The sequence below is a fragment of the Phyllobates terribilis genome, unplaced genomic scaffold, assembly GCF_046119375.1.
Source record: "Phyllobates terribilis strain yellow unplaced genomic scaffold, ASM4611937v1 Scaffold_49__1_contigs__length_9717188, whole genome shotgun sequence".
NCBI classification, from domain to species: Eukaryota; Metazoa; Chordata; class Amphibia; order Anura; family Dendrobatidae; genus Phyllobates; species Phyllobates terribilis.
This window is the reverse complement of record NW_027362809.1, coordinates 6,535,562-6,561,507: the sequence shown is the minus strand read 5'-3', so window position 1 is coordinate 6,561,507 and position 25,946 is coordinate 6,535,562. Positions and strand designations below refer to the sequence as shown.

The 25,946-nt window shown below is 43.9% G+C and overlaps 1 protein-coding gene across 1 annotated transcript in view; it reads left to right on the top strand.

The window, feature by feature from the left end:
• The window catches only part of LOC141191681 (gastrula zinc finger protein XlCGF53.1-like), a 48,502-nt gene extending 32,397 nt beyond the window's left edge, over positions 1–16,105 (top strand). Inside the window, exons 2-7 of the mRNA XM_073661624.1 lie at positions 2,483–2,628; positions 2,758–2,937; positions 3,019–3,142; positions 3,226–3,323; positions 3,522–3,612; positions 15,804–16,105. Of these exons, the coding sequence (XP_073517725.1) occupies positions 2,551–2,628; positions 2,758–2,937; positions 3,019–3,142; positions 3,226–3,323; positions 3,522–3,612; positions 15,804–16,105 (873 nt within the window). The 5' untranslated portion in view covers positions 2,483–2,550. The remainder of the gene's footprint in view (positions 1–2,482; positions 2,629–2,757; positions 2,938–3,018; positions 3,143–3,225; positions 3,324–3,521; positions 3,613–15,803) is intronic.
• The last annotated feature ends 9,841 nt before the right edge of the window (positions 16,106–25,946 follow it).

Here is a 25,946-nt window from a genome sequence, read left to right as displayed (position 1 = left end):
TAAGTATATAATTCCACACGTGTTAATTCATAGTTTTGATGCCTTCAGTGTGAATGTACAATGTTCATAGTCAAGAAAATACAGAAAAATATTTAAGTGAGGTGTGTCCAAACTTTTGGTCTGTACTGTACTGTGTGTGTGTGTGTGTGTGTGTGTGTGTGTGTGTGTGTGTGTAAATATATATATATATATATATATATATATTTATATTTATATTTATCGCTTATGAACGGTACTCACAAATCAGCTGGGAGCTGAGGTTACCCGTATGGTCCCCACAGGGAATGATGGACCTACTTATAATGATTTGCTGGACTGTTGTAGCTTGTAACAAAAGTTAAGTACCGACACGTGTAACCGGTTCTTGACTCTGCATAATACAGAAGAAGCATCCAGGAAGTGTTGTGCCTGCTATCTGATGTATATCAAGTTCTTGTAAAGTAAAGTTTATTTTTGGACTTTGGTCTCCCTCATTCATCTCCATACTATCTGGTCTCAGTTATGTATATATGGTTATATTTATGTTTTATATTTGGAGCTGTGATTTCAGTCTACTCCACTGTGTATAGGATGTCTATAGGATAATAGAATATAGTAAAGTTGTTATGGACGTGACTCAACCAATATTGTGCAGTGAGTCTGTATAGTGACCGATTTTTCTTGTTGCTAAAACTGATCTATTTTTTTTCATGTTAAACTTTTTTTTAAAACTTTTTTTAAACAACTCTCCTTAGTGCGATCATACAACATACAAGCCTCTGATTGCTCAGATAATGCACTGTACTACTGTAGTGCCGTGTATCATCACTGCCTGTCACTGTAATACTAACGGCCCCATACACATGAGATAAGTGTTGACTGAACGGTCATTTGGCAGACGGCTATCTCTCCTGACTCCCCCATACACACAAATATTCCAGCTTTCCTGTGGTCTGTATGAGAGAGTCACCTCCAGACTCCTCTAGCGGAGGATTATCTACAGGAAAAACAAACGGATTAGCCTCTGAAATTCAGGATCACAGATCCTTCTCTGCCCTGACATCATCTGTCGGGAGGCCCCCAAATACATTATATAGTCGACCAAACCCCCGAAATCAGTGCTTTCATGCAACTTTTGTCTAATGTGTATGGGGGCGTTAAAAGTGTAAAGGACATATTGATACTCATGCTAGAGCAACTCCATTTTGTCGGCTTGCTTTAAAATCATGTTATTATCACTCCTTGCATAACATAAGTTCTATGGGAAGAGAAAGAAAGAATGTATCTCACACTAACTTTTTCTCAAGAGAACATTTTGTCAGACACTCTGTTATCTAACTTGTTTAGGCCAGGTTTGACCTTGTAAAAGGCCCGACCTAATAGACTTTTGTACATTGCAGGCCCAGACACCATTATTAGGCATTTAAGTATCATAGTAACTAAGTAGCCCCAAACAATCGAGTACTTGGGGAAGGAGGGGCATTTAGCCCAACTCTGTCAAACCTTATTAGATGCCATGTTTGCTTTTGACAGTAGCAAGTGGTTAAACTACCATGGTATCGTTGTAACTAGACTGCCCCATATTATCAAGACCTTGGGGGAGAAGGGGCTTTCAGCAAAACTCTACCAAACCTTCTTAGATGCCATGTTTGTTTTTGTCAGCAGCAAGTGGTTAAACTGCCAGGGTTTGTGTTTCCGCCGCACCTGTGCCATCCCTGCGGTGAACATCTATGTTCTGGTGCCCAAAAGAGGTTTTTTGTTTTTCTTAAATGTTTAACGTATTAAAAAATAAGAAAATTTATTTTTGCATGTTTTTTTTCTTTTTACAAGAATTGTTGGTACCAATTTTCTTTTGAAACATTTTAATATCTGTTTTTTTTCTGGTGTTTTTCTTGTAATATAGGAAAGCCTAAGGCCAGAAATAAACTCCATAAAACACTGTACATGGAGACTTTGGTATCAAATAATTTCTGTCCGAGGTGTTTGTGAAAATAAAAAAGGTTTTCTAAATGCCTCAAACTTCTATGTGTGAATGAGACATAAGATCTAACGAGATAGAAGATTACAGTCCGGGAAAGACGGGAAACATTCATATAGACGGCCGGTGGAGATGTAGTCAGTGATGGACTCTGGCCAAATATATTTACAGAGCCGTAGAAGAAGATGAAGATGTCGTCTTCATCATGAAGTATTTATTTCTCATGTTACGTGTAATGAATATCTCCTGCAGTATTGCTAATGCCGATTCTAGTGTCGGTAAATGAGATGAGAATTAGCAATAAGGAAGATGAGTCTTTGAGAAACGTGTTCAGCTACAGACTCCAAGGAAGAAACTGCTTGTTGTCTGTGGCCTAAAATATATAGGTTTTATTACTAGATGTAAAGAAGAAAACTAGATACTGTAAAATAAAAAATCTCATATATTTCCCTTATTGTCTCCAGTAATTGTATTATTACACAGAATATTTATGATGTTACATCGGCTCATCATCTTCTCATTCAGGTCTCTACAATTTTGGATCCTCTCAGTTCTTTTATAGAAGAGCATTTTCCTGATTTTACCCATCAAGGATGGATATGGACAGACACAAGATGGCGGAGAGGATATTACACCTCACCCTAGAGATCCTCTTCCGGCTTACTGGAGAGGTGAGAGATTCTGATGACGTCACATTACATCATTCTTATCTATGGGAATAACAGATGGGCAGAACTGGAGAGGTGAGGACTCTGGAAATGTCTGTACTGAGATTTATTAAGGCGTTTCTCCATTATCAGGATTACACAGTAGTGAAGAAGACCTCTAGTGAGCGCTGTCAGGACCCTATGTCTGAGGAAAGGAGAAGACCCCTGAGCCCAATCATGGGGCCTCCACCTCATCCCTTCATACATGAGGACATCAATGACCAGAAGATCCTAGAACTCACCTACAAGATGATTGAGCTGCTGACTGGAGAGGTGACACTGCTGGGAATGCTTGGACATTATACAGTACGCTATTAAGGGATTGGGGAATGATGATATCATTGTATGTGTCAGGTTCCTATAAGGTGTCAGGATGTCGCTGTCTATTTCTCCATGGAGGAGTGGGAGTATTTAAAAGGACACAAAGATCTGTACAAGGACATCATGATGGAGGTTCCCCAGCCCCTCACATCACCAGGTAATAGACAGGACTGAATACACACGGCCTAAAATTATCTGTATGTAAAGAATGAATTCAGACCCTGTATGTGTTTCTTCCAGATCTATCCAGTAAGAGGACAACACCAGAGAGATGTCCCCATCCTCTTCTTCCACAGGACTGTAAACAAGAAGATCCCAATGTTCCTCAGGATCATCAGGTAGATGGAGAGAAGGTGTCATGAGATCTCCCCTATGATGTGTAGATGGCTGTGAAGGTCTTGTGCTCAGTCTTGTTTTATCCACCAGTTTTATATGTTTTCTACTTGTGTAATGAGAACGGTGGAGATGGCAGGATTAGAGCTGATCATAGATGTGACTTCTCCATCTGTCTGTGACTTTTACAATATTTGTTTCAGGGTGAAGATCTGACCCATATTAATACTACAGAGACATATGTGAGGGGTGATGAGTGGTGTAAAGAGGAGATTCCTACATATGACTACCCAGGTGAGTAGTAAACACTAAATGCAGAGAGGTCATATAGTCTTCTCAGACACCGGCTGTGGCTGCTTTATTGGTAGTGTAGTCCGGCCGTATCACAATCGTGTGATCACCATTTTGCCTCTAGATCACAACATTCTCCTCCATCTGAAAATGTTCAAATGACTTTGTGAATTGTGAAAGCCCTTTTCTGTAGAACTTACAACCTGGAGGATCCACCTACCCCCTGGGATTAGTAGACGCTGACCTTTACCTGCCCAGATCTGTAAACTACAAAGCCAAATGACAGCGTACGTAGAATGTGCTGACTAGTGAGAAAATCACTTAAAGAAAAATATTATGATGGGTCTGTAAGAGAAAGCGAAGGGTAATGATGCAATAACAACAGAGTTTCCTTTTATCTAAACTTTAAAATTTATTTTAAATCTAACTTCAAACAGGATTGTGATAAACTATACAGAAAACATTACACCTGTGCCATGATATATCTCTAAGCTGTGCGTGGCTGATGGCTGTAATATTCATTTATTCACGTCTGCAGGAGATGTGTTGGCTCGAGCCCTGGTATGTTGGATTCACTCCACGTCATAAATTCCATTATGTTTTCAATCCTAAGGAATTCAGATTACTGCACAATCTCTCCTGAAATGGGGGCACTAATACTTTCTCTAAACTCCAGTTTATTGTTGGAGGTCTCTCCCCAAATATACATTGTTGTTGGGGATCTAACATAGAATAAAAAAAATTCTTTTTTTTTACAGGTTGTGGTGGGATCGGCCGGCCTCACTTATGTGAGACTCATTACACCCTGCTAGTCTTTGAAAAAAGATCTCCATTGCTTTTTCCAAATGTCCGAGATCTAAATTTAAGACGCCTCATCTCTGCACTATTATAAAAAGTTCTCTTTGAACGTCTAATATTTCTTCTTGAAACTCATCTGACAGAAAATATTGTCCCTTACGATAGTTTAGATTCCCAAGAGCCACCGAGCCCCAGACTCTAATTACCCCAGAGAGGTTTCACCACTAGTTACTCACTATTTACTAATGGAGACTGTTGAGTTTGATAATTTCAGTAGATGTTATTGTCTATACTTACAGTTTTTGACTATAGTAGTTGGTGCCCAAAATACTCTGATTTAACCCCTTCCCGCAGCCAGTTTTGCTTTTTAATCAGGTCCCATTTTTCTAATCTAACGTGTCACTTTATGTGGTGATAACTTTGAGATTCTTCACAAAGGATAATAGGAAACAAATGGACCTTACAAATTATTTTCTAACTTCTCTTGAATCTGACAATCCCCTATATATGGTTGTACACTACTGTCTGGGCACATGGCAGGTTAAGAAGAGAAGAAGCGCCATTTAGCTATTTGAATGCAGATTTTGCTGGAATAGTTTGCAGACACAATGTATTGGGGACACTGTTCATGGTCACCTGGCAGCTCAAAAGATGACTACCACAAACAGGCTTGGCGCTATCTACTTCATTTTCTAGATCCCAGGGATCGTCTTGCTCATCACTTATTTAACTCCACTACATGGATCTGTTCTTACACAGAAATCCTTAGGCTTGGGCCACGGTGTTACCTGCTGTTCTGTGGAGTGAGATGGCAGGAAGAATATTCAGGTAGTTGGGTCAGAACCATGAGGGAAGAGAAAATACAAAATCAGAAGACACAAGAGTAGTCAGTAAACGGGCCGGGATCACAACAGTAAACAACTACACAAGCCGGGAGCTGATCACAGAGGTCTGAACCAGAGGAGAACAAGGCTGTATCTGGCAGCTTCCAGCAATATGCTTCCAGCTTTAGTAGGGTGCGGTGCTTTCCAAATGGCTGAAGCAGGGAGCAGATTACTCCAGCTGGACAGCACACACCATACTGCCAGACTGGATAGTACTACAGGTCCCAGCAACCCTAATCTTAGTGGCTGGACAGAGTCTGCGCCGTCCAGAGCTTCTGGTTCTGACGTCTCCTCCATCACCAGCGCCGTCTGCAGAATGAGTGTGCGGTAAAAATTTCTCTACTGGTGACAGAAGCAGACGTCGCAGGAGCAGATCCCAGAGGAGATGGGACCCACCATTTGCAGAAGCCCTAATATGACAAAATGTCAGAAAACCCGGAAAGTAAAAATCCCCATAAAGTGAATTCATTTTGGAAATTATAACCCTCAGTGAATTAATCTATAAAAGTTTTGATTATTTTGACTACATAGGCACTTTCTGAAAATTAGCACGCAGTGGATGTTGGAGAGTAATAATTGCACATTGGCCATTTTTTTTTACCAAACACATAGTGCCCAGATTGAGCTCCAGGAGACACACACCGTAAATTAAGTGAGTTATTCTCACTATAGTAATGCCAAATACATGGATGCTAAATGTTGTTTGAGCACACTGCAAGGCTCAGAAGCGAGGGGGGATTTGACTTAGAAAGAGCGGATTTTGCTGGATTGGTTTATGGAAGCCATGTTGATTCTAAAGAGCCTTTGAGAATCTAATAATGTGGAATCCTCTGTTTGACTTGAGTGGGGACTTGTTTTTGTGAGATGAGTAGAAGTTTTTATTGATATTATTTTTGCCTACATAACATTGTTTGGTGGCTTCTTATTCCATATTTAGAAGGTAGAATGAACAAACAGTTGAACACCACGATCCACTGGTTCATCCTATGAGGTTTTCTATTAGACTGTGAACTGTCATTCGGTCAATAACTTCCCATTTCTACAGACATTTTAAGTACAATTAACACAAGAATCCCACTGAAAAAGAAATAAAGATTGCATACCACTTCTAAATCAATCTAAACAAACACATCCTTGGGCTAAATGCTAATCCAGGGAAATGAAGGGATATATGCTCAAGTTTAAAAATCAATTTTATTAGACACAAATCTAAAAAATAGAGGAATATTTAAAATCCTCTATTTTTTAGATTTGTGTCTAATAAAATAGATTTTTAAGCTTGAGCATATATTTTTTCATTTTCCTGGACTAGCATGTAGCCCAGGGATCTGTTTGTTTAGACATTTTAAGTAGAAATGTTAAAAAATATAAATTTCAAGGATATTTTATTAAAAATTATTAATTTTTTTTTTTCTTGGCAGATGACTGTACCAGGAGATCAGAGGGACAGGAGATTTTTAAATTGGATGATGTTGAGATCCCACAGGATACAATTGAAGTGAATGCCATTACTCCAGATATACCATCATCCCTTCACAGCAAAGATCTATCATCTAATTCTATGAAACATGTCCTGTCTGCTGATTCATTACCGACTACTAAGGAAAATCAAAATAAAATAAGCATTACAATACAAACTGCTCCTAATGCAAAGAAATCATTTTCACATTCAGAAAATGGAAACAGTTTTACCCTCAAAAAGCATATTCTTAAACATCAAAAAATACACACAATGGAGAATAGATTTTTTTATTCCAAATGTGGAAAATGTTTTAACCAGAAATCAGTTTTTGTTAATCACCAGAGAATCCACGCAGTGGAGAATTCATTTTCATGTTCAGAATGTGGGAAATGTTGTAACCAGAAATCAGCTCTTGTTCGTCACCAGAGAACTCACACAGGGGAGAAGCCTTTTTCATGTTCAGAATGTGGGAAATGTTTTAACCAGAAAGTGCATCTTGATAGACACCAGATAACTCACACAGGAGAGAAGCCCTTTTCCTGTTCAGAATGTGGGAAATGTTTTAACCAGAAATCAGATCTTGTTACTCACCAAAGAACTCACACAGGAGAGAAGCCTTTTTCATGTTCAGAATGTGGGAAATGTTTTAATCGTAAAATGGTTCTTGATTGCCACAAGAGAACCCACACAGGGGAGAAGCCTTTTTCTTGTTCAGAATGTGGGAAATGTTTTAACCAAAAATCAGTTTTGATTAGGCACCAGAGAACCCACACAGGGGAGAAGCCTTTTTCATGTCCAGAATGTGGGAAATGTTTTAACCTTAAATCAGCTTTGGTTAAACACCAGAGAACTCACACAGGGGAGAAGCCTTTTTCATGTTCAGAATGTGGGAAATGTTTTAATCGTAAAATGATTCTTGATAGTCACAAGAGAACCCACACAGTGGAGAACCTTTTTTCGTGATCTTTTTTTTTTTAATCCAATACACTTTTGAGATTTTTTTCACTATTTTTTTTTTTTGGATAAAACAAGAAATCAGTACATACAATAGTGAAATAAAATAACATATCATAGGGATGACATACATGCATCTCTCCTATATATCCTTTCAGCTTGCCCATTACCATCTGATAACTTGCAGTTACTATATCTTACAATTAACATTCCACATTCTTGAAATCTCTTATATAACCATAATATTGTAATAAACATTATAATCCTATACACATATAGGTGTGCTATATTACCCATACCACATGTTAGGGAATTCCAATACACATTACAATGAAACATTAGACCTCGCCAGTCCCCCCCCCCCCATCCCATCAGTTAAATTGTCTCTCCAGCAATAACCCCCTTGATGGCATTCCTGGTGTATCCAACCATAAGCCCTATATTTTCTCTAATTTATTCATTGAGTTTTGTTTTTTATATACCCCTTTTTCTAATCTGATAATATTATTTATCCTATTTTTGAGTTCACTCATTTCTGGAGGTGAGGGGTTAATCCATTTGGATGCAATATGTTTCCTAGCTTGAAATAAAATATGTGAAATCCCTATTGAAATTGGGTCAAATTCCATATCATCCTCTAATATACCTAATAGGCATTTTTTGGGGTCTGGTTGAATATCTATTTTATATACCCTCTTTATAATAGACAGAACTCCTTTCCAGTATTTACCTAACTCCCGGCATTCCCATAGCGGATGTAATAGGCCCGCAGCATCCATGTTACATCTTGGACATTCAGCAGCAGTCCGGTATCCTATGTTACATAGGAATCTAGGCGTCTTATATTTCCTATGTATTAATATGATCTGGGGAAATCTCAGCCTCATTTACAGATAATTGGGGAACCAGTTCTAATACCGCTCTCCATTGATCCTCAGAAATTGGACCTATATCTCCATCCATTTTTGTCTAGCTGGAGAAGGAAATATTTTTAAATAATTATCAAGAAGGACTCAGTAAATATCAGAAATACGACCCTTAGGATTTCCCTTCTCTAATACCAGCTTAACAAAAGTATTATTTTCTACCCAAAAGGGAGTCCATCTTGATTGTGCATTAAATGAATGCCGAAACTGTAGATATTTCTAGAATTGTTTATTTGTCACCCCAAATCCCCCCTTTAATTCATTAAAGGACTTAAGTATCCCTTCAGACAATATGTTTTATATCGTATATATGTTTTATCCACCCAACTCCGGAATCCCTCTAATTTATAGACCTCTGCATATTCATTATTAAACCATATAGGTGTAGATTCATTGCAGTCTCCTATTTCCATTATATCTTTACCCCTATCCCGGACCTTGTAGAGTAGAGCAAGTGTAGGGTATATTGATTTCTTGTGTGCGAGGTCATTCAGTTACATAGTTAGTAAAGCCGAATAAAGACTTGCGTCCATCAAGTTCGACCTGTTAGTTCTGTAATTGCTAAAGTTGATCCAGAGGAGGGCAAAAACCCCAAATGATTTAGCCAATCTTCACCTGAGGAAAAATTCCCTCCCGACTCTGAAACCAGCAGTCAGAATAAATCCCTGTATCAACCTACTATTTTATTCTATTTTTAAGTATATGCAGAAATCTGCCTGGTATCTAGAAAAGCATCCAGTCCCCGCTTGAACTGGTTTAGTGAATCCGACATTACCGTCTCCTCACTCAGTGAATTCCATATTCTCACTGCTCTTACCGTAAAGAACCCCTTCCTATGCTGGTGCTGAAACCTTTTCTCTTCCAGTCTTAGTGAATGCCCTCTTGTTACCGTAATATCCCTCCTTTTGAACAAATCCCAGGCAAGGTCTCTATACTGTCCCCTAACATATTTGTACACATTTATTATGTCCCCCCTCAACCTTCTCTTTTCCAGGCTGAATAGTCCTAGTTTTGCCAACCTCTCTGGGTATTGCAGTCCCTCCATTCCCCTTATTAATTTTGTTGCCCTCCTTTGTACCTTTTCAAGCTCATTTATATCCTTTCTATATATTGGGGCCCATAACTGAGCACAGTATTCCAAGTGTGGTCTGTGTGCTTTGTACAGTGGAAGAACAATGTTCTCATCCTTTGCAGCTATACCTCTTCTGATACATCCCATTACCCTGTTTGCCCTTACAGCAGCGGCCTGACTTTGGGCACTCCAATTTAGTTTGCTATCAATCAAGATGCCCAAGTCCTTCTCCATCTCTGAATTCCCCAATGATTTCCCATTCAGTGAGTACTGGTGACTTCCATTTTTCCTTCCCATATGTATGACCTTACATTTCTCCTCGTTAAACCTCATTTGCCATTTAATGCTCCACCTACCCAGCTTATCCAAATCCCTCTGTAGGTCTTCACTATCCTCTTTTGTATTAATTGTTTTACATAACTTTGTGTCATCTGCAAATATTGATATTTTACTATTTATCCCGTTGACTATGTCGTTAATAAAGATATTAAATAACATTGGGCCTAGTACAGACCCCTGTGGTACCCCACTAGTGACGCTTACCCAATCTGAGTATATTCCATTTATAACCACCCTCTGCCTTCTATCCTTTAGCCAGTTAGCTACCCACTTGCAGACATTTTCCCCCAGCCCCATCATTCTCATTTTGTATACCAACCTATTATGTGGCACGCTATCGAACGCTTTTGAGAAGTCGAGATACACGACATCCACTGGTTCCCCCTGATCTACTCGAGAGCTAACCTCCTCGTAGAAGTCAATCAGGTTTGTTTGGCAGGAACGATTCCTCATGAATCCATGTTGGTTCGGGGTTAATAGATTATTAGCATCAAGATGCTCCATGATTGCCTCATTAATAAAGCCTTCAAAAATTTTGCCCACAACGGACGTCAGACTCACCGGCCGATTAGTTTCCGGTGTTACTTTTTGCTCCCTTTTTGAATATTGGCACTACATTCGCCTGTCGCCAATCAAGTGGTACAGACCCAGTCTCAACAGAGTCCTTAAATATAAGATATAACGGTCTGTCTATCACATTACTTAGTTCCCTTAGTACCCGTGGGTGTATGCCATCAGGTCCTGGTGATTTGTTTATTTTAATGTTACTGAGGCGTTTCTGTACCCCAGCTTGGGTTAGATTTGTCATACTTAGTGGAGGATTAAGCTTGTCACTTCTCATTTCTCCTGTTAGTTCTTTTTCCTTTGTGAAAGTTGACGAAAAAAATTTATTTAATAGATTAGCTTTATCCTCATCTTTCTCTATGATTTTGCCTTCATCACTTTTTATCGGTCCAATATTATCCGATTTAATCCTTTTACTATTTATATACGTAAAGAACAGTTTGGGATTTGATCTACTTTCCCTAGCAATACGTCTCTCTGTTTCCTCCTTTGCTATTTTTATTTGTTTTTTGCAGGTTCTCGTTTTTTCCTTGTAACACATTAGTGCCTCCTTGCTGTTTTCCTGTTTTAATCTCTTGAATGCCTCTTTTTTGCTATTTAATGCCCCTTTTACGTTCTTATTCAACCATATTGGTTTCCTCTTATTTCTGGCCCTTTTATTCCCATACGGTATATACCTCTCGCACTGAGTATTCAGAATTCTTTTGAAGGTTTCCCATTTACTATTCGTATTTCCTTGATTAAGAACTTTGTCCCAGTCTATAAGTTGAAGGTTTTCTTTCAGCTGATCAAACTTCGCCCTCCTAAAGTTTAATGTTTTAGTTGTTCCCTTATTGATAACCCTACTGAAGGGCATTTTGAAATTGATAATATTATGATCGCTATTACCTAGGTGCCCCCCTATCTGTACCTCAGTTATTCTATCAGGCCTATTAGTCAATATTAAGTCCAACACGGCCTTCCCTCTCGTTGGTTCCTGCACTAGTTGGGAGAGATAATTATCCTTGATATTTGTCAAGAACCTTTTTCCTTTCTGAGATCTACAGGTTTCTGTTTCCCAGTCAATATCCGGGTAGTTGAAGTCCCCCATTACAATCACCTCATTATGTTTTGCTACTTTGTCTATTTGTCCTAATAGCAGTTTCTCATTCTCCTCTGTTATATTGGGTGGCTTATAGCAGACCCCCAGTAATATTTTATTATTATTTTTTGCCCCCTCTATCTCTACCCACATGGACTCGACCCCCTCTTCTCCCTCTCCTATATCTTCCCTTAGTCTGGGCTTTAGACGTGACTTTACATATAAGCAGACTCCTCCGCCCTTCCCCTGTTTCCGGTCCCTTCTAAATAAACTATAATCTGTTAAATTTACCGCCCAGTCGTAGCTATCGTCTAGCCAAGTCTCTGTTATACCTACGATGTCATACCTCTCTTCCGATATAAGCGCCCGCAGCTCATCCGCCTTATTGGTCAGGCTTCTTGCGTTGGTCAGCATGCAAGATAAAATTTTGGGGTTATTTAGCATCCTATTCTTCTCTAACGATCTAACTGTACTATCCCCACCCCCCTCTCCACCCTCATTATATTCACTTCTCCCCTTCCCCCTTGCTTGCCTCACATCCCACCTATTTCCTTGGTTTCCCCCCCCCGTCTCTAGTTTAAAAACTCCTCCAACCTATTAGCCATCTTCTTCCCCAGCACCGCTGCACCCTCCCCATTGAGGTGCAGCCCGTCCCTACGGTAGAGCCTGTAGCCGACAGCGAAGTCGGCCCAGTTCTCCATGAACCCAAACCCTTCTGCCTTGCACCAACTCTTTAGCCACTTATTCACCTCCCTAACCTCCCGTTGGCGCTCCTGTGTGGCTCGCGGGATTGGTAGTATTTCTGAGAAAACTACCTTGGAGGTCCTTGCCCTAAGCTTCCTACCTAGATCCCTGAAATCATTTTTAAGGACCCTCCATCTACCACTCACTTTGTCATTGGTGCCAATGTGGACCATGACCGCTGGGTCTTCGCCAGCCCCACCCAGTAACCTGTCAACCCGATCCGCGATGTGCCGGACTCGAGCGCCAGGGAGGCAGCACACCGTTCGGCGATCCCGGTCTTTGTGACAGATTGCCCTGTCTGTCCCCCTAATAATAGAGTCACCCACTACCAGGACCTGTCTAGCCTGCCCTACACTTCCCCCCTCCCCCTCATTACTGGAGCATACACTCCCCCGGCGGTCAGAGGATCTGTCGTGCTCCAATAATGCCGGTTCTGAACCAGCCTTCCTATACTTCTTCCCTCTATCCCTTCTAACTGTTACCCAGCTCCCTGCCTGTTCAGCCTGCGCTTCCCCACTAAGCTCCACCCCCAGTGTTGACCCATTGAGTGTCTGCTCGGTGAGCAGCAAACTCCGTTCCATGTTGTCGATGCTCCTCAGTACCGCTATCTGAGCACTTAGATCCAGGATTTGGGCTTCCAAGTGCACGATATGCTCACATCTCTCGCAGCAGTATGGATCCCTGAGCGGTAGCTCAGGGAATGCATACATTGCGCAAGATGTACACTGCACGGCTCCGGCCAACATGGACGTCATTCTAAATATGGGGATACAGTCAGTATATATGTACAAGTACAAAACACAATTATTTATTTATAGGTGTATGGACGGGGATCAATTAGGGATGTGCAAGTGTATCGATTAGATATCGGCGCGGGATCAGTTAAGTATGGACGGGGGATCAATTAAGTATCAATTAAGTATGGACGGGGGATCAGCTGAGTGGGTCAGGTGGATTAATTAAGTATGGACGGTGTGTCAATTAACTATGGACTGGGATCAATAAGTATGAACTGGGGAAATAATTAATTGTGGACTAGGGAATCAATCAATTAATTATGGACAGGGGGTTTAATTAGGATGGGGGGTAAAGCAAATAAATAGGTATGGACGGTGGGTCAATTAACTAAGGACTGGGGATCAATAAGTATCAATAATATCAATAAATATGGACTGGGGAAATAATTAATTGTGGTCTGGGGAATCAATCAATTAATTATGGACAGGGGTTAATAAAATATGGTGGGGGATAAGGCAAATAGATAGGGACTGGGGATGAGTAAAAGTGGACAAGGGGAATCTATTAAATAGGACAAGGGGGATCAATCATTTAAATATGGTCAGGGGGATCACTTTAATATGGATGGGGGGTGGTCGGGGATCAATTAAATGAGGACGGGGGGTCAATTTAATGTGGTCAGAGGGATCAGTTAAATATGGACGGGGGTGTTCAGGGGAATCAATTTAAATATGGACGGGGGTGATCAATTAAATATGGACTAGGGAATACAATACAATTACAATACAGATACAAATACAATACAGTACAGTACACACTTGGGTTCAGTAGGGCCGCTTATCGCGGCCTCCTGCCCCTCACTCACCTCCTCTAGGGACGCTGCACGCTATCACAGCGCGCTTGTCCCTCCGGTCGCCTCTTACCGGTCCTCCTGATCACCTCCTGGTCACCACCACCTGGCACCCTCCGCTGGCCGGCACTGCACGCTGCCACAGTGCTCTCTTGCGCTCGTCCCTCCGGTCGCCTCCTACTGGTCCTCCCGGTCCGCTCGGTCACCTCCGCCTGGCTCTCCTCCCTTCCCAGGAGCTCTCTCCACACACAGCACAACTCTTGCAGCACACGGCAGGCTCCGCATCCACCACTTCCTGTCAGGCCTCCTCCCACTTCCTCCACTATATGAATAGGAATATTCCACCGTGTTCTTGAGGTAATTAACCCCTTAATACTATTTGGGTTTGCAGCGCTATGCTTCCCACCCAAATGTTGCAATATAATATATTAGTGCATTAGGAATCGCCAATCCACCAGATTCCTTGTCACTTTGTAGATATTCACATTTTATCCTAGCCGATTTCTTTTTCCATATAAGAGAATGAAACTTGCTATGAATTTTCTGAAAATGGGAATTATGGATCCAAATAGGGGCATTATGCAGAATGTATAAGAGTTGGGGCATCAATGTCATTTGTAATAAGTTCCCTCTTCCTACAGCTGATAATGGTAATTTCCACCACGCATCGATTTTCTTTTAATACTTTTCCAGAAGAAGATATAGATTCATTACAATGTAATCCGGAGATCTTATCGTTATACTTATACTCGGTATTAGAATTTCTCAACCGTTTGTATTCGTGTATGTTCTAATATGCTCGAATCAGGGATATCATCAAATGGTAGAATAACCGACTTATCCCGATTAATGGACAGGCCTGACCATTCACCAAACTCTCCAGTAATGTTCAGAATAGGATCAATAGACTTCTGGATATCACCTACAGTAGAAACCAGAACTTTACATACAATACATAAAAAGACACATCTGCATGTTTTTTTCAATATCTGACATGAAATCAGAATAAACCTTTCCCGTTTTAGGTCAATTAGGATTACCATCATTTATAATATTTGCCAAATGCCAGAATAATGAGAGAGAGAATATTTTAAGGAATTTTTATAACTTACTGCAAAGTCAAAAGTTTACATACATTTCAATAGCATTTGGTACCATTGCCCTTAAACTGAAAGACTTGGATCAAACGTTTGGGATATCCTTCCACAAGCTTCTCACAATAGTTGGTCGGAATTTGGGCCCATTCCTCCTGACAAAACTGGTGTGACTGATCCAGGTTTGTAGGTCGCCTTACTCGTCTCTGCCTTTTCAGCTTTGCCCATAAATTTTCAATAAGATTGAGATCAGGGCTTTATGATGGTCACTCTAAAACATTGACTTTGTTATCCTTAAGCCACTTTGTTACCATTTTGGCAGTATACTTCATGTCATTGTCCATTTGGAAGACCCATTTCCGCCCAAGCTTTAACTTCCTGGCTGATGTCTTGAGATGTTGCTTTAGTATTGCCACATGATCTTCTTTTACCAGTACGTCCATCATAATTGCACGACAGGAGTTAAGTCCTCTGTTCCTCTAGGGACAGGAAACACATGAGAGGTTAAAAGCCCCACCCCCCCATCACACCCTCAGTGTTTTTCTTGTCCCTAGCAGGACAGGACGCTATGGGAGGTTTCCGAAGATAAAGCGTTACCTGAGAGCTAGGGGGATTGGGGGGTCTCAGAACTCTCCCCTTCCTTCAGTCCAGAGGCTCCATGCTGATGCCCCTTTGTGGGGTCCCTCAGCCAGAAGACCGCCACTTACCGCTGTATCCCCCGGGGGCTCTGAGCGTTGCGCTGTGCCGGCGTGCGCTCCACAGAGGAGCGCGGTGTATGGCTTCCGGCGGGAGGCGGAGTCATCCAGGAACATCCGCTTTGGGGCCGGCGTGCGCTCCAGGGTGGAACGCACGCCGCACGCTGTGCGAGACTTCCGGTGGGCGGAGTCAGAAGAGCGGACGTCCGCTTTGGCCTTCTTGCGTTCCAGGGTGGAACGCACGCCGCTTCTCCTATATGAGAGGGGCTTCAACGCAGGTGCCCGGAGGCAGTGATGAACCTCCAGGGCATTGAGAAAGCCACGCCCCAGCGATAAGCCATCACCTGGATCAGGTAAGACCCTATTAAAGGGTGCACCTCTGCCACACACACACTGACACCATGGAAGCTAATCCTTCACGGTCAGAAGCCCCCTCAGAGTCCCTGGGCAGTGTGAGTACAGGCTTAAAACCCTTCTCTGGATAGATCAGAGTATTCTAGGACAGGGTTTTATAGTAAATCTCCGGTGTCCTTTTATATGTTTTTATGGATTAGGAGAGGGGAACCCAGAGGTCTGGATCTTCTTCCAAAAAGTCAAGACGATGTGTAGACTGCAACACAAAGCTTCAGGACTCGTATAAAAAGCGGCTGTGTAAATAATGTATAGCCGAGGTCCTAAAGGAAGAAAAAACTTCTTTTTTGACTGATATAAAATCTATGATACGTGAGGAGGTCCAGAGTACAGTCTCGACCCTCATGTCTTCCCATACACAACCGTCACCCCAGATAGTACAGCCTTCTCCTCATCAGAAAAGACCTAGGTGGGAGATGGAAGAGGTGTCTGAGGAAGGAGAATATTCAGACTCAGCATCAGAGCACAGTTTAGAAGAGGATGAGGATTGCTTCTCTCAGTTACCCTCACAAGAGAGAAAGAAATATATCTTCTCTACAGAACATACGGACGAACTGTTAAAGTCCGTCAGGCATACTATGAACTTGGAGGACACTCGGGTCTCCCATTCCAGACAAGATGAAATGTTCGCAGGTCTGAGAACTCGGAGAAATAGAGTGTTCCCTGTAAATGAGCATTTAAAATCAATGATTATGGAGGAATGGGAAGAAGTGGAGAAAAGACTCATTGTGCCAAGAGACTTTAAATCCCGTCTTCCTTTCAATCCGGAGGATATCAAACTCTGGGAGGAGATCCCTAAAGTAGATGTTCCAATAGCGAAAGTGGCTAAAAAAACATCCATCCCCTTTGAAGACTCGTCTTGCCTCAAGGACTCAATGGATAGGAAGGCTGAGAGTATGCTCAAGAGGAGCTGGGAAGCTTCAGCAGCCATAATTAAATCAAATATCGCAGCCACTTCAGTAGCAAGATCCATGTGCCTTTGGTTGGACGAGCTGTCAGATCAAATTAGGTCAGACTCCCCTGTAGAGATGCCATCAGACTCTCTTCCCATGTTAAAGCTGGCAACGCAATTCATGGCTGATGCCTCGGCCGAATCGGTCAGATTCGCAGCTAGATCTAGCGTATTATCTAATACAGCTAGACGGGCATGATGGCTAAAGACGTGGTCGGGGGATAGCCACTCAAAGAATAAATTGTGCTCAATTCCCTTTTCGGGTGCTCGGGTCTTTGGTCCAGCGTTGGACGAGATCCTAGAAAGAGCATCCGACAAGAAAAAAGGATTTCCCGAAGATAGGGTTAAAAGATACCGGCCCTTTCGTGGACCCCGTCGATCCCCTAAACGTGATTACAAGGGTAAGGGTAAGATGGGGAGATGGTCTTACAGGAAAGGAGGAAAGGACAGAGCAGATCAGGAGTAGGGGGCAGGCTTCTTTTCTTTCAGGACAAGTGGGCATCCGTTACAAAAAATCAATGGATCCTACATTCCTTAGGGGAAGGTTTCAAAATAGACTTCTCCCATACTCCCCCTCGTCGTTTCCAAATCACTCGTCCTCGCTCCCCCGTAGATCTCAAGAGTCTATGGCAGGATATATTAGTCCTTCAATCCCTACACGTGGTGAGACAGGTTCCCCCTTCAGAGCAAGGTTTAGGCCATTACTCCTCCCTCTTCTCGGTGTTAAAACCCTCGGGCAAACGCCGTACGGTTATAAACCTCAAGCCCTTAAACCAGTGGGTGGAATACAAAAGATTCAAAATGGAAACTATAAAAACCAGCATTCCATTGATAGAGAAGGGATCGGTAATGTGCACCCTAGACCTCAAGGATGCATATTACCATGTTCCAATTCACCCAAGTCACCAGCAATACCTAAGGTTCGCTCTAGAACAGGAGGGCACAGTACACCACTTTCAATTCACTTGCCTACCCTTCGGTCTATCCTCGGCCCCTCGAATATTCACAAAGGTTATGACAGAAGTAGCGGCCTTCTTAAGAACACAGGGGATTATAATCATCCCTTACCTGGACGATATATTGTTGGTGGCAGAGTCAGAGTCTCCTCTTCTTATTCAACAAGAGCATACGATCGAAACCCTGGAATACTTGGGATGGAAAATCAATTGGGAAAAATCAAACCTCCATCCAAGTACTACAAAAGTATTTCTAGGGGTACTCTTAGACTCCAGTCTTCAGAAGTCCTCCTTGCACCAGGAGAAAAGACAAAAAATAAAACTGGAAATTTACAGCTTCAAGAAACGGAAGACCACCTCAATCAGATTCGCCATGCGGGTCTGAGAACTGATGACCTCATGCATTCCAAGCGTGAAATGGGCACAGGCCCGTTCAAGGCCATTACAGAAGTCGATCCTGTCAGTTTGGAACAGACGACCATCGGGGTTAGACAAGAAAATGAGGCTGTCAAGAGAGCTAAAAAACTCCCTTTCCTGGTGGACAGACCTTTCAAACTTGGAAAACGCGGTAGACTGGATCCTTCTTCCTTCAATCCAGATCCATATGGATGCCAGCCAAAGAGGCTGGGGAGCAAGCATAGGAAACAGATATCTACAAGGGACGTGGCCCAAAGAGATGCAACACAGGTCGTCAAATTTCAGAGAGCTAAAGGCGGTCTGGGAGACTCTTCAAAGATGTCAGCATTTGCTCAGAGGAAATCATCTAAGAATTTTCTCAGACAACAGCACCACCATCGCTTTTCTTCGTCGACAAGGAGGTCCAAAAGGAAAATGGTTACAATCCTTGGCGGCAAGAATTTTCTACTGGGCGGAGAGAAATGTCCTTTCAATATCGGCTATTCATCTAAGGGGGTCCGAAAATGTGGTAGCAGACTTTCTCAGCAGGGCAAGAGTTGGTCCCTCAGATTGGGAGCTGAATCCGGAGGTGTTTCATCAAATCATTCAACGATGGGGCACCCCGTTTATAGACCTGTTCGCAACAAGGAAAAACAGAAAGCTGCAGCGCTTTTTTTCCTTGGACCCAGCCGACAGTCCAGAAGGAATAGATGCCCTTTCTCAGTCGTGGGGGACAAAACTGGTGTACACCTTTCCTCCAGTCCCTCTCATCTCAAGAGTACTAAGGAAAATCCAACAGGAGAGGGGAGCTCTTATTCTGATAGCGCCCTACTGGCCCAAAAAGAGCTGGTTCCCTCTGCTATACCGGATGGCGGTGGATCTCCCATTCAGACTCCCAGCCAGGAGAGATCTTCTATTGCAGGGTCCCTTGTTACATCCGAACATCCAATTCCTCCAATTGACAGCATGGAACCTGACAGGCGGATCCTAGCCTCTAAGGGCCTTTCCCATCGGGTAATTACGACTCTACAGGCCTGTAGGAAACCAGTAACGTCAGCCATCTATGCTAGGATTTGGAAACAGTTCTGTAACTTTGCAGGTCAGTCTGTGGGAAATTCGACTCACCCGAATATCCCAGCGATATTGGATTTCCTCCAAGAGGGATTTGATAAGGGTCTGAGGCCAAATACGTTAAAAGTTCATATCTCGGCCCTGAGTGCTTTTTTGGACTACTCCTTAATAGACCACCCATGGATATCAAGGTTCATAATAGCAACCGCTCGTTTAAAACCCACGATAAGGAGTCTATTACCGCCGTGGGATCTGAACCTTGTGTTGAGGGCTTTATGTAAGTCTCCCTTTGAACCACTAGAAGAAACATCAATAGACCTGCTTTTTATGAAATCAGCCTTTCTTGTTGCAGTTACTACAGTGAAACGGGTAGGCAAGATCCAGGCTCTCTCAGTTCTGGACCCATACCTTAAGATTCTGGAAGACAGATTGGTTCTTAAACTGGACCCCTCCTTTCTCCCTAAGGTGGTGTCCAGCTCAAACCTGAATCAGGAGATAATACTGCCGTCTTTCTGCCAGTCCCCCAAAAATGAAAAGGAAAAATCCTTCCATACCTTGGACGTCAGGAGGGCAATTGTTCGTTATATAGAAGTCACAGCCCCCTGGAGGAGAGACTCAAACCTTTTTTTGCAATTTTCGGGTGTGAATAAGGGCAAGAAAGCTTCTAAGCCGACTCTAGCAAGGTGGTTGACAAAGACTATCGCCCTCACATATGAATCTGAGGGGAAGGATCCACCAATTTCGCTTAAAGCTCATTCTACTCGGGCAATCTCCGCTTCTTGGGCAGAGAGAGCTGGAGCGTCAGTGGGCCAAATTTGCCAGGCAGCAACCTGGGCCAATATATCCACATTTAGTAAACATTATAAATTGGATGTGTTGTCCGGTCAACATTTAGCCTATGGCCTTAAAGTCCTTCAGGCAGTGGTCCCGCCCTAAATGTTCTGTCGGGGTCGTAGCGACATTCCACTCGTCCTCCAGTCACTCCAAATTAAGGCTATGAGCATGGGTCAACCATTCAAAGAATGAGTCAGACAACAAGCTGGTTCAAACTCAGAGCATGCTCAGAAGGCTACTAGCAAGCCACGATCTCAGCAATGTTCCTCTTTATTTCCGCATGCACAAACTTAAATACACTACATAATGGGGAGGGGAAAGGGGTTGTTCGGGGCAGGGTAAGCCATAAATGGATTGTTCGGGGCGGGGTAAGCCATAAATGTCTAGTATCCGGCCACTCCTGATTGGTCCACGTCTCCTTAACTCAGTCTCTGGGCAGACAACAGTCAGTTGATGTTTTGGTTTCGTTTCTCTGAAACAGGTGCTTGGCTGATACTGGCACCATCTTAGCATAAATTTCAATCTAAGTAACACGTAGCAAGGAAAGCTTATTGTTATAAGACACAAAATGGTGGTTAGTACATAAGCAAAGCGTATAAAAGTATAAAAGTAGAGAAATATATATTCTTTTTTACCCTGACATTCCCCCCTAAACACTAAGCTTTCCCTTGCTTCGGGGCCTTTGAGACTGTCCATGTGTGGGGAGAGGGGAGGTGGATTTCTTCACCCAATTATCTTAGAAGCTGCCCCCTTATGGGACGCCCCCAAACAATTGAGCCCTACCCTAAGTGACACATGGAGTTCTCCCAACTGACCCTAAACTAGATCTCTCAATTGGACTCTGTCATGGGGGGTTGGAACAGCATTGTTTATAGCTTTCCTGTATAAGGGGACTATGCAGCATACCATGTCATTCCTGCGCAATTCCCTATGTCACAGTAATCAAATCGATACGTCTGGATTTTTGCGTATCTACCCAAAATGTGGTAGCTGTCCACCCTGGGACAGACAGTAAGCATATGGAAAGGATATAGAAGAAGGTAGTCATCTTTTATAGGCTCGTTTTGTCTGTCTTGCAGTGGGAGGCGTGAATCCAGGTGCTCTTGCCCTCAAGCTTCAGAGCTGTAGGAGTAGTCAGGATCACAGTGTAGGGGCCCTCAAATCTGGGTTGGAGACAGTCTTTCTGGACAAACTTCTTTACGTACACCAGGTCGCCTGGGGTGAAATCATGTACCGCATCACCTGTGGATTCTGGGAGAGAAGCAGATACTGTAGAGCGGGTGTTAGTCAATTCTTTAGACAGAGCAATCACAAATTTTACTACTCTATCATGTGTTTCAGACAACTCTTGGGGCCTAATTTTTCCTATTTTAGGTGGGGTCCCGAACAAAATTTCATAGGAAGTTAGCCCATGTTTAGCTTGTGGGGTGTGTCTGATATGATACAATACTATAGGGAGTAGGTCGGGCCAGGGGAGGGGATGATCTTGGGTCATTTTCAAGAGCTGGGTCTTGAGTGTGGAATTCATCCTTTCCACTTTGCCTGAACTGGCAGGATGGTATGGAGTGTGGAGGCTCAAATCTGTTCCCAACATGTTCCAAAGTTCTTTGTAGATATTTGCTGTGAAAGCTGGTCCTTGATCCGATTCTATGACTTGGGGAACTCCAAATCTGCAGGCAACTTCAGTGATCAGTTTCTTGGCTGTGACTTTAGCAGTCATGTTGACAAGCGGGTAGGCCTCGGGCCAGGCTGAGAACATATCCACGGCTACCAAAACGTACTCATATTTTCCTGCTTTAAGCATTTGGATATGGTCGACTTGTATTCTTTGCCAAGTATAGTCTGGTTTAGCCAGGTGTTGGAGAGGGACCCGTGCCGCACACGTTGGGTTGCAGGTAGCGCAGACAGAGCAAGATTTTGAGTATGCAGTCACAGTGGAAGAGATTCCGGGTGCAAAGTACAGTTTCTTGATACATGCCAAGGCTTGATTCTTTCCTCTGTGTGTAGGCCCGTGAGCCCATGCTGCCACGGCTGAGTACATGCGCCTAGGCAAGCAAGGTTTCCGTCCACTTGGTAAAGAGCTGAGTCGACCTTTAAATCTTTACGACCTGCCAGCACGGCTCCCGCCCCTTTCCATTGCTTGACTTCTTCAGTGGGGGTCTTCCTTTGCTCTTCACACAATTTTTCTTCAGGCATCCTGACCCCCCTGGATTCCACTCGTGTCTCCGCTGGACTTGTATGGTCTTCCGCCGGCTGTTCTTTGGCCCTTGCTCTAGTGAGCGCCACAGCTACGGTTTGGAGGGTCTCCCCCATCTCTTCTTACTTTTCCTGCCACTTTGATGACACATTCTCCACTGCTGCAGTCTTGGCTGCTTGGTCAGCTAGGTGGTTGCCCCTGGCTTCCCTGGAATCTAGTCTTCCATGAGCCTTGACCTTGATAACAGCAACCTGAATGGGTAGTTCCAGGGCCTACATTAGGGCCTTAATCCATGAGGCATGTTTCACTGGTGTACCTGCAGCTGTGATGAATCCTCTAGACTTCCACAAGAGTCCAAAATCATTGCAAATTCCATGTCCATACCTAGAATCGGTATATATGTTTGCCGTTGTTCCAGGTGGCAGGCTTCTGTGAGAGCTACAAGTTCAGCTTCTTGTGCAGACATGTATGGTGGTAGAGCTTCAGCCTTGAGGACTGTTAGGTCTGTTGTGACAGCATATCCCGTGTGGAACTTCCCTTGAGGGTCTGCGAAACGGGATCTATCAGTCCATAGGTGAAAGGCAGGGTGTGCGAGCGGATGTGCCACCATATTCTCTGGAGCAGAAGTCTCTTCCTGCAAAAATTTTTATACAATCATGAGGTTCCACCAATGGACCTTCACCCTGTTCGTCTTCCCCCCTAGAAGGTGGAAGCAAAGTGGCAGGGTTGGACAGTCTCTGAGAAGGTGATTAGGGCTACCACATTCCCAACACAGTATGCGTCCTTCAGAATCACGAGATTGTCTCTTGTCTCTAGGTGGCCCCTTGTCATTTCTTCTGTCTTGTTTTCTATATGTGGGAGGAGTATCATCACCTGTGCCTTTAACCATTACCCACTTGATTCCATGTTGGTTGCCGGGGGGTGGGTAGCTTTCTTGAGCTTGATATACCATGGTAGGAGCGGCTTTCTTCTTTGGCTTAGTATCCTTTTCCATTTTTAGCATGGCTTTTTAGAAAGCTTTGACAATGTCCACCGCGTCGTTAAAAGAAGAAGAACGAATCTCGGGGCGTACCCTCAGAACGTCATCTCTGAGAGCGTCTTGTAGGCCATCTACTAGGGCCTGAACCAACAGGGCGGCCTGCGTCTTGACGTGAGGACTGTATCCGAGATCCTCAAAATGCATGCTGAGTCTTGCAGCATATCTTTCCACAGATTCATCAGGGTCTTGTTGAACATCTTGTACAGACCCAGCTTGATCTGACAAGCGATTCTGAGCCCAGGCTTTTAACTGTTTCATGTATTCTAGGCCGGATTCATACGTACTAAGGGATCCTGCTTTTGTGGAATCCATGGCCTTTTGAAAGCTCTCCGTTTTCGGCTAAGTGAGCCTGGCATTCTGCAGCCAGAGTGGAACCAGCAGCAAGGGCAATTTTACGAGCCAATCCTCCAGCATGGCTCATACGGGTGTTTGCAGGGTTGACTATGGCCCCCACCCGATGTGTAAGGATGTCACCATAGCCTATTGACAGAGTGACAGGGCGTCCTGATGGGTCTACTAGGTTCCGGGAGCGGCAGGGGTCCCAGACTTCTGAGGGGCTGGGGGGTGGTGCTCTTTCAGCAGTTGCTTGGAGCAAGGGCTGGAGTATGGGTAATGGATGTGGGGTGGAAGATGCCATAGGAGACGTATGGGGTAAAGGGGGGGGGCGCTGGAGTATCTTGAGCCCATCCCTCATCTGGCTCCGTATCGTCTTGAGTAACAGTATGTTGGCGGAGGGAGAGCAGTCTGGCCTGAAATTCTGGGGAGTTGAGGAGGATATCCCCAGGGTTATGGGCGACCCCCATGGGGAACAGAGGGAGCGCCTCAGCATCGTGGACTGGAGCAGAGGGTATCACATTAGTTTCAGATGGGTGCTCTGGGACTGCGGGCTTTTCCACCCGTGCTGGCGGCTGGTAATAAGCACCGGACGGATCTAATAGTGGATATAGGCCGGATTGGGGCTTTCCGGGCCTCCCACAACAAGTAAAAGGTGTAGTAAGATGGCCGTTGGAGGGAGGAGTAGGAGTGGGAGTGGGATTGTTCTTGGAGGCAGGCTGGGCATCGTGCCATGGGCGGCCCGCCCGACAGACACAGCAGAACTTCGCCCAGGGCGGGTTCTGCTCTTCGCACATACGACACGTCCATCCTTCCGATGATTTAGCGTCGGCGCCATTATAGGGTGGTGGCTGAGGGCTCGGTGTAGTGACAGGCATCAACGGGGTTACGGCCAATTTAGGGTCACATAACAAATCACATTCTGCAGCTTTCATGTATCCGAACAAAGGCTCGGCATTCTCTGTTCCCCCCTGCACCATCTACTCTAAGATGTGTCTGAGCCTGGTGCAGGTGTCCTTCATCACTCAACTTCCCTTATTTTGTATAACGCATTCCTTCTACACTGAAGGCTGAAGTCTGCCCGTACTGGGTAGTCTTATCATTTAATACAGATTCCTAACATTCTTAACAGCCTCCTTGCTTTCCCGTGACTCTAGTAGCTGGATAACTCCCACAGCACCATCCGGCAACTTGCCAGGTCTTTCAGATTTGAACATACGCAACATTTTCTTATAGAATGCAATGATCTGTCGCGACTCAGATCACTGATGCAGTCCACAGGTCGCCACCGGTCAGTGTAGAGCACTCCTCAATACACTGGTGAGATAGAGAGACACCTCAATCTATCAACTTCCCTAACCTTGAATGGCGACTTTACAGTGCGACTCACCACGGCACCCTGATTACAGGTCACCACCCGTCAGTGTAGAGCACTCCTCAATACACTGGTGAAATAGAGAGACACCTCAATCTATCTCCTTTCCTAACCTTGACTTTACAGCAGTCTCTGTGGTAGACGAAGAGCACTCCTCAATTCGTCACAGATTCTTTCTTCCTTACACTACAATCTAGGGATGGCTTGGAATCGACTATCAGTCACGGGAGGCAGCTATCTAAGAAAAGTACAGTGACCGGGGGAGGAGGAGGTGGTGTTCACACGAACACGCGCAGGCATGCGACGTCACTCGGTCTCACAGTTGCTGGTACGGGACGTGGCGCGGGACGCCTGAGGTCTCACCACTCGACCGGTCACCCACCCAGATCCAAACTGACAATCCCACAGGAACCGCTGCGGCTGACACACAGGCAAGTGAGACATATAAAATACATCTCGACTTACCGTGTTCGATGGAGGTTGATCAGGCCTCAAATTCAGCCGCCGCAGTCACCACCAGGGAAGTCAGCAATATGGGTCCGAGAGGGAGGCGTACCGCTAGCCACGCCCCA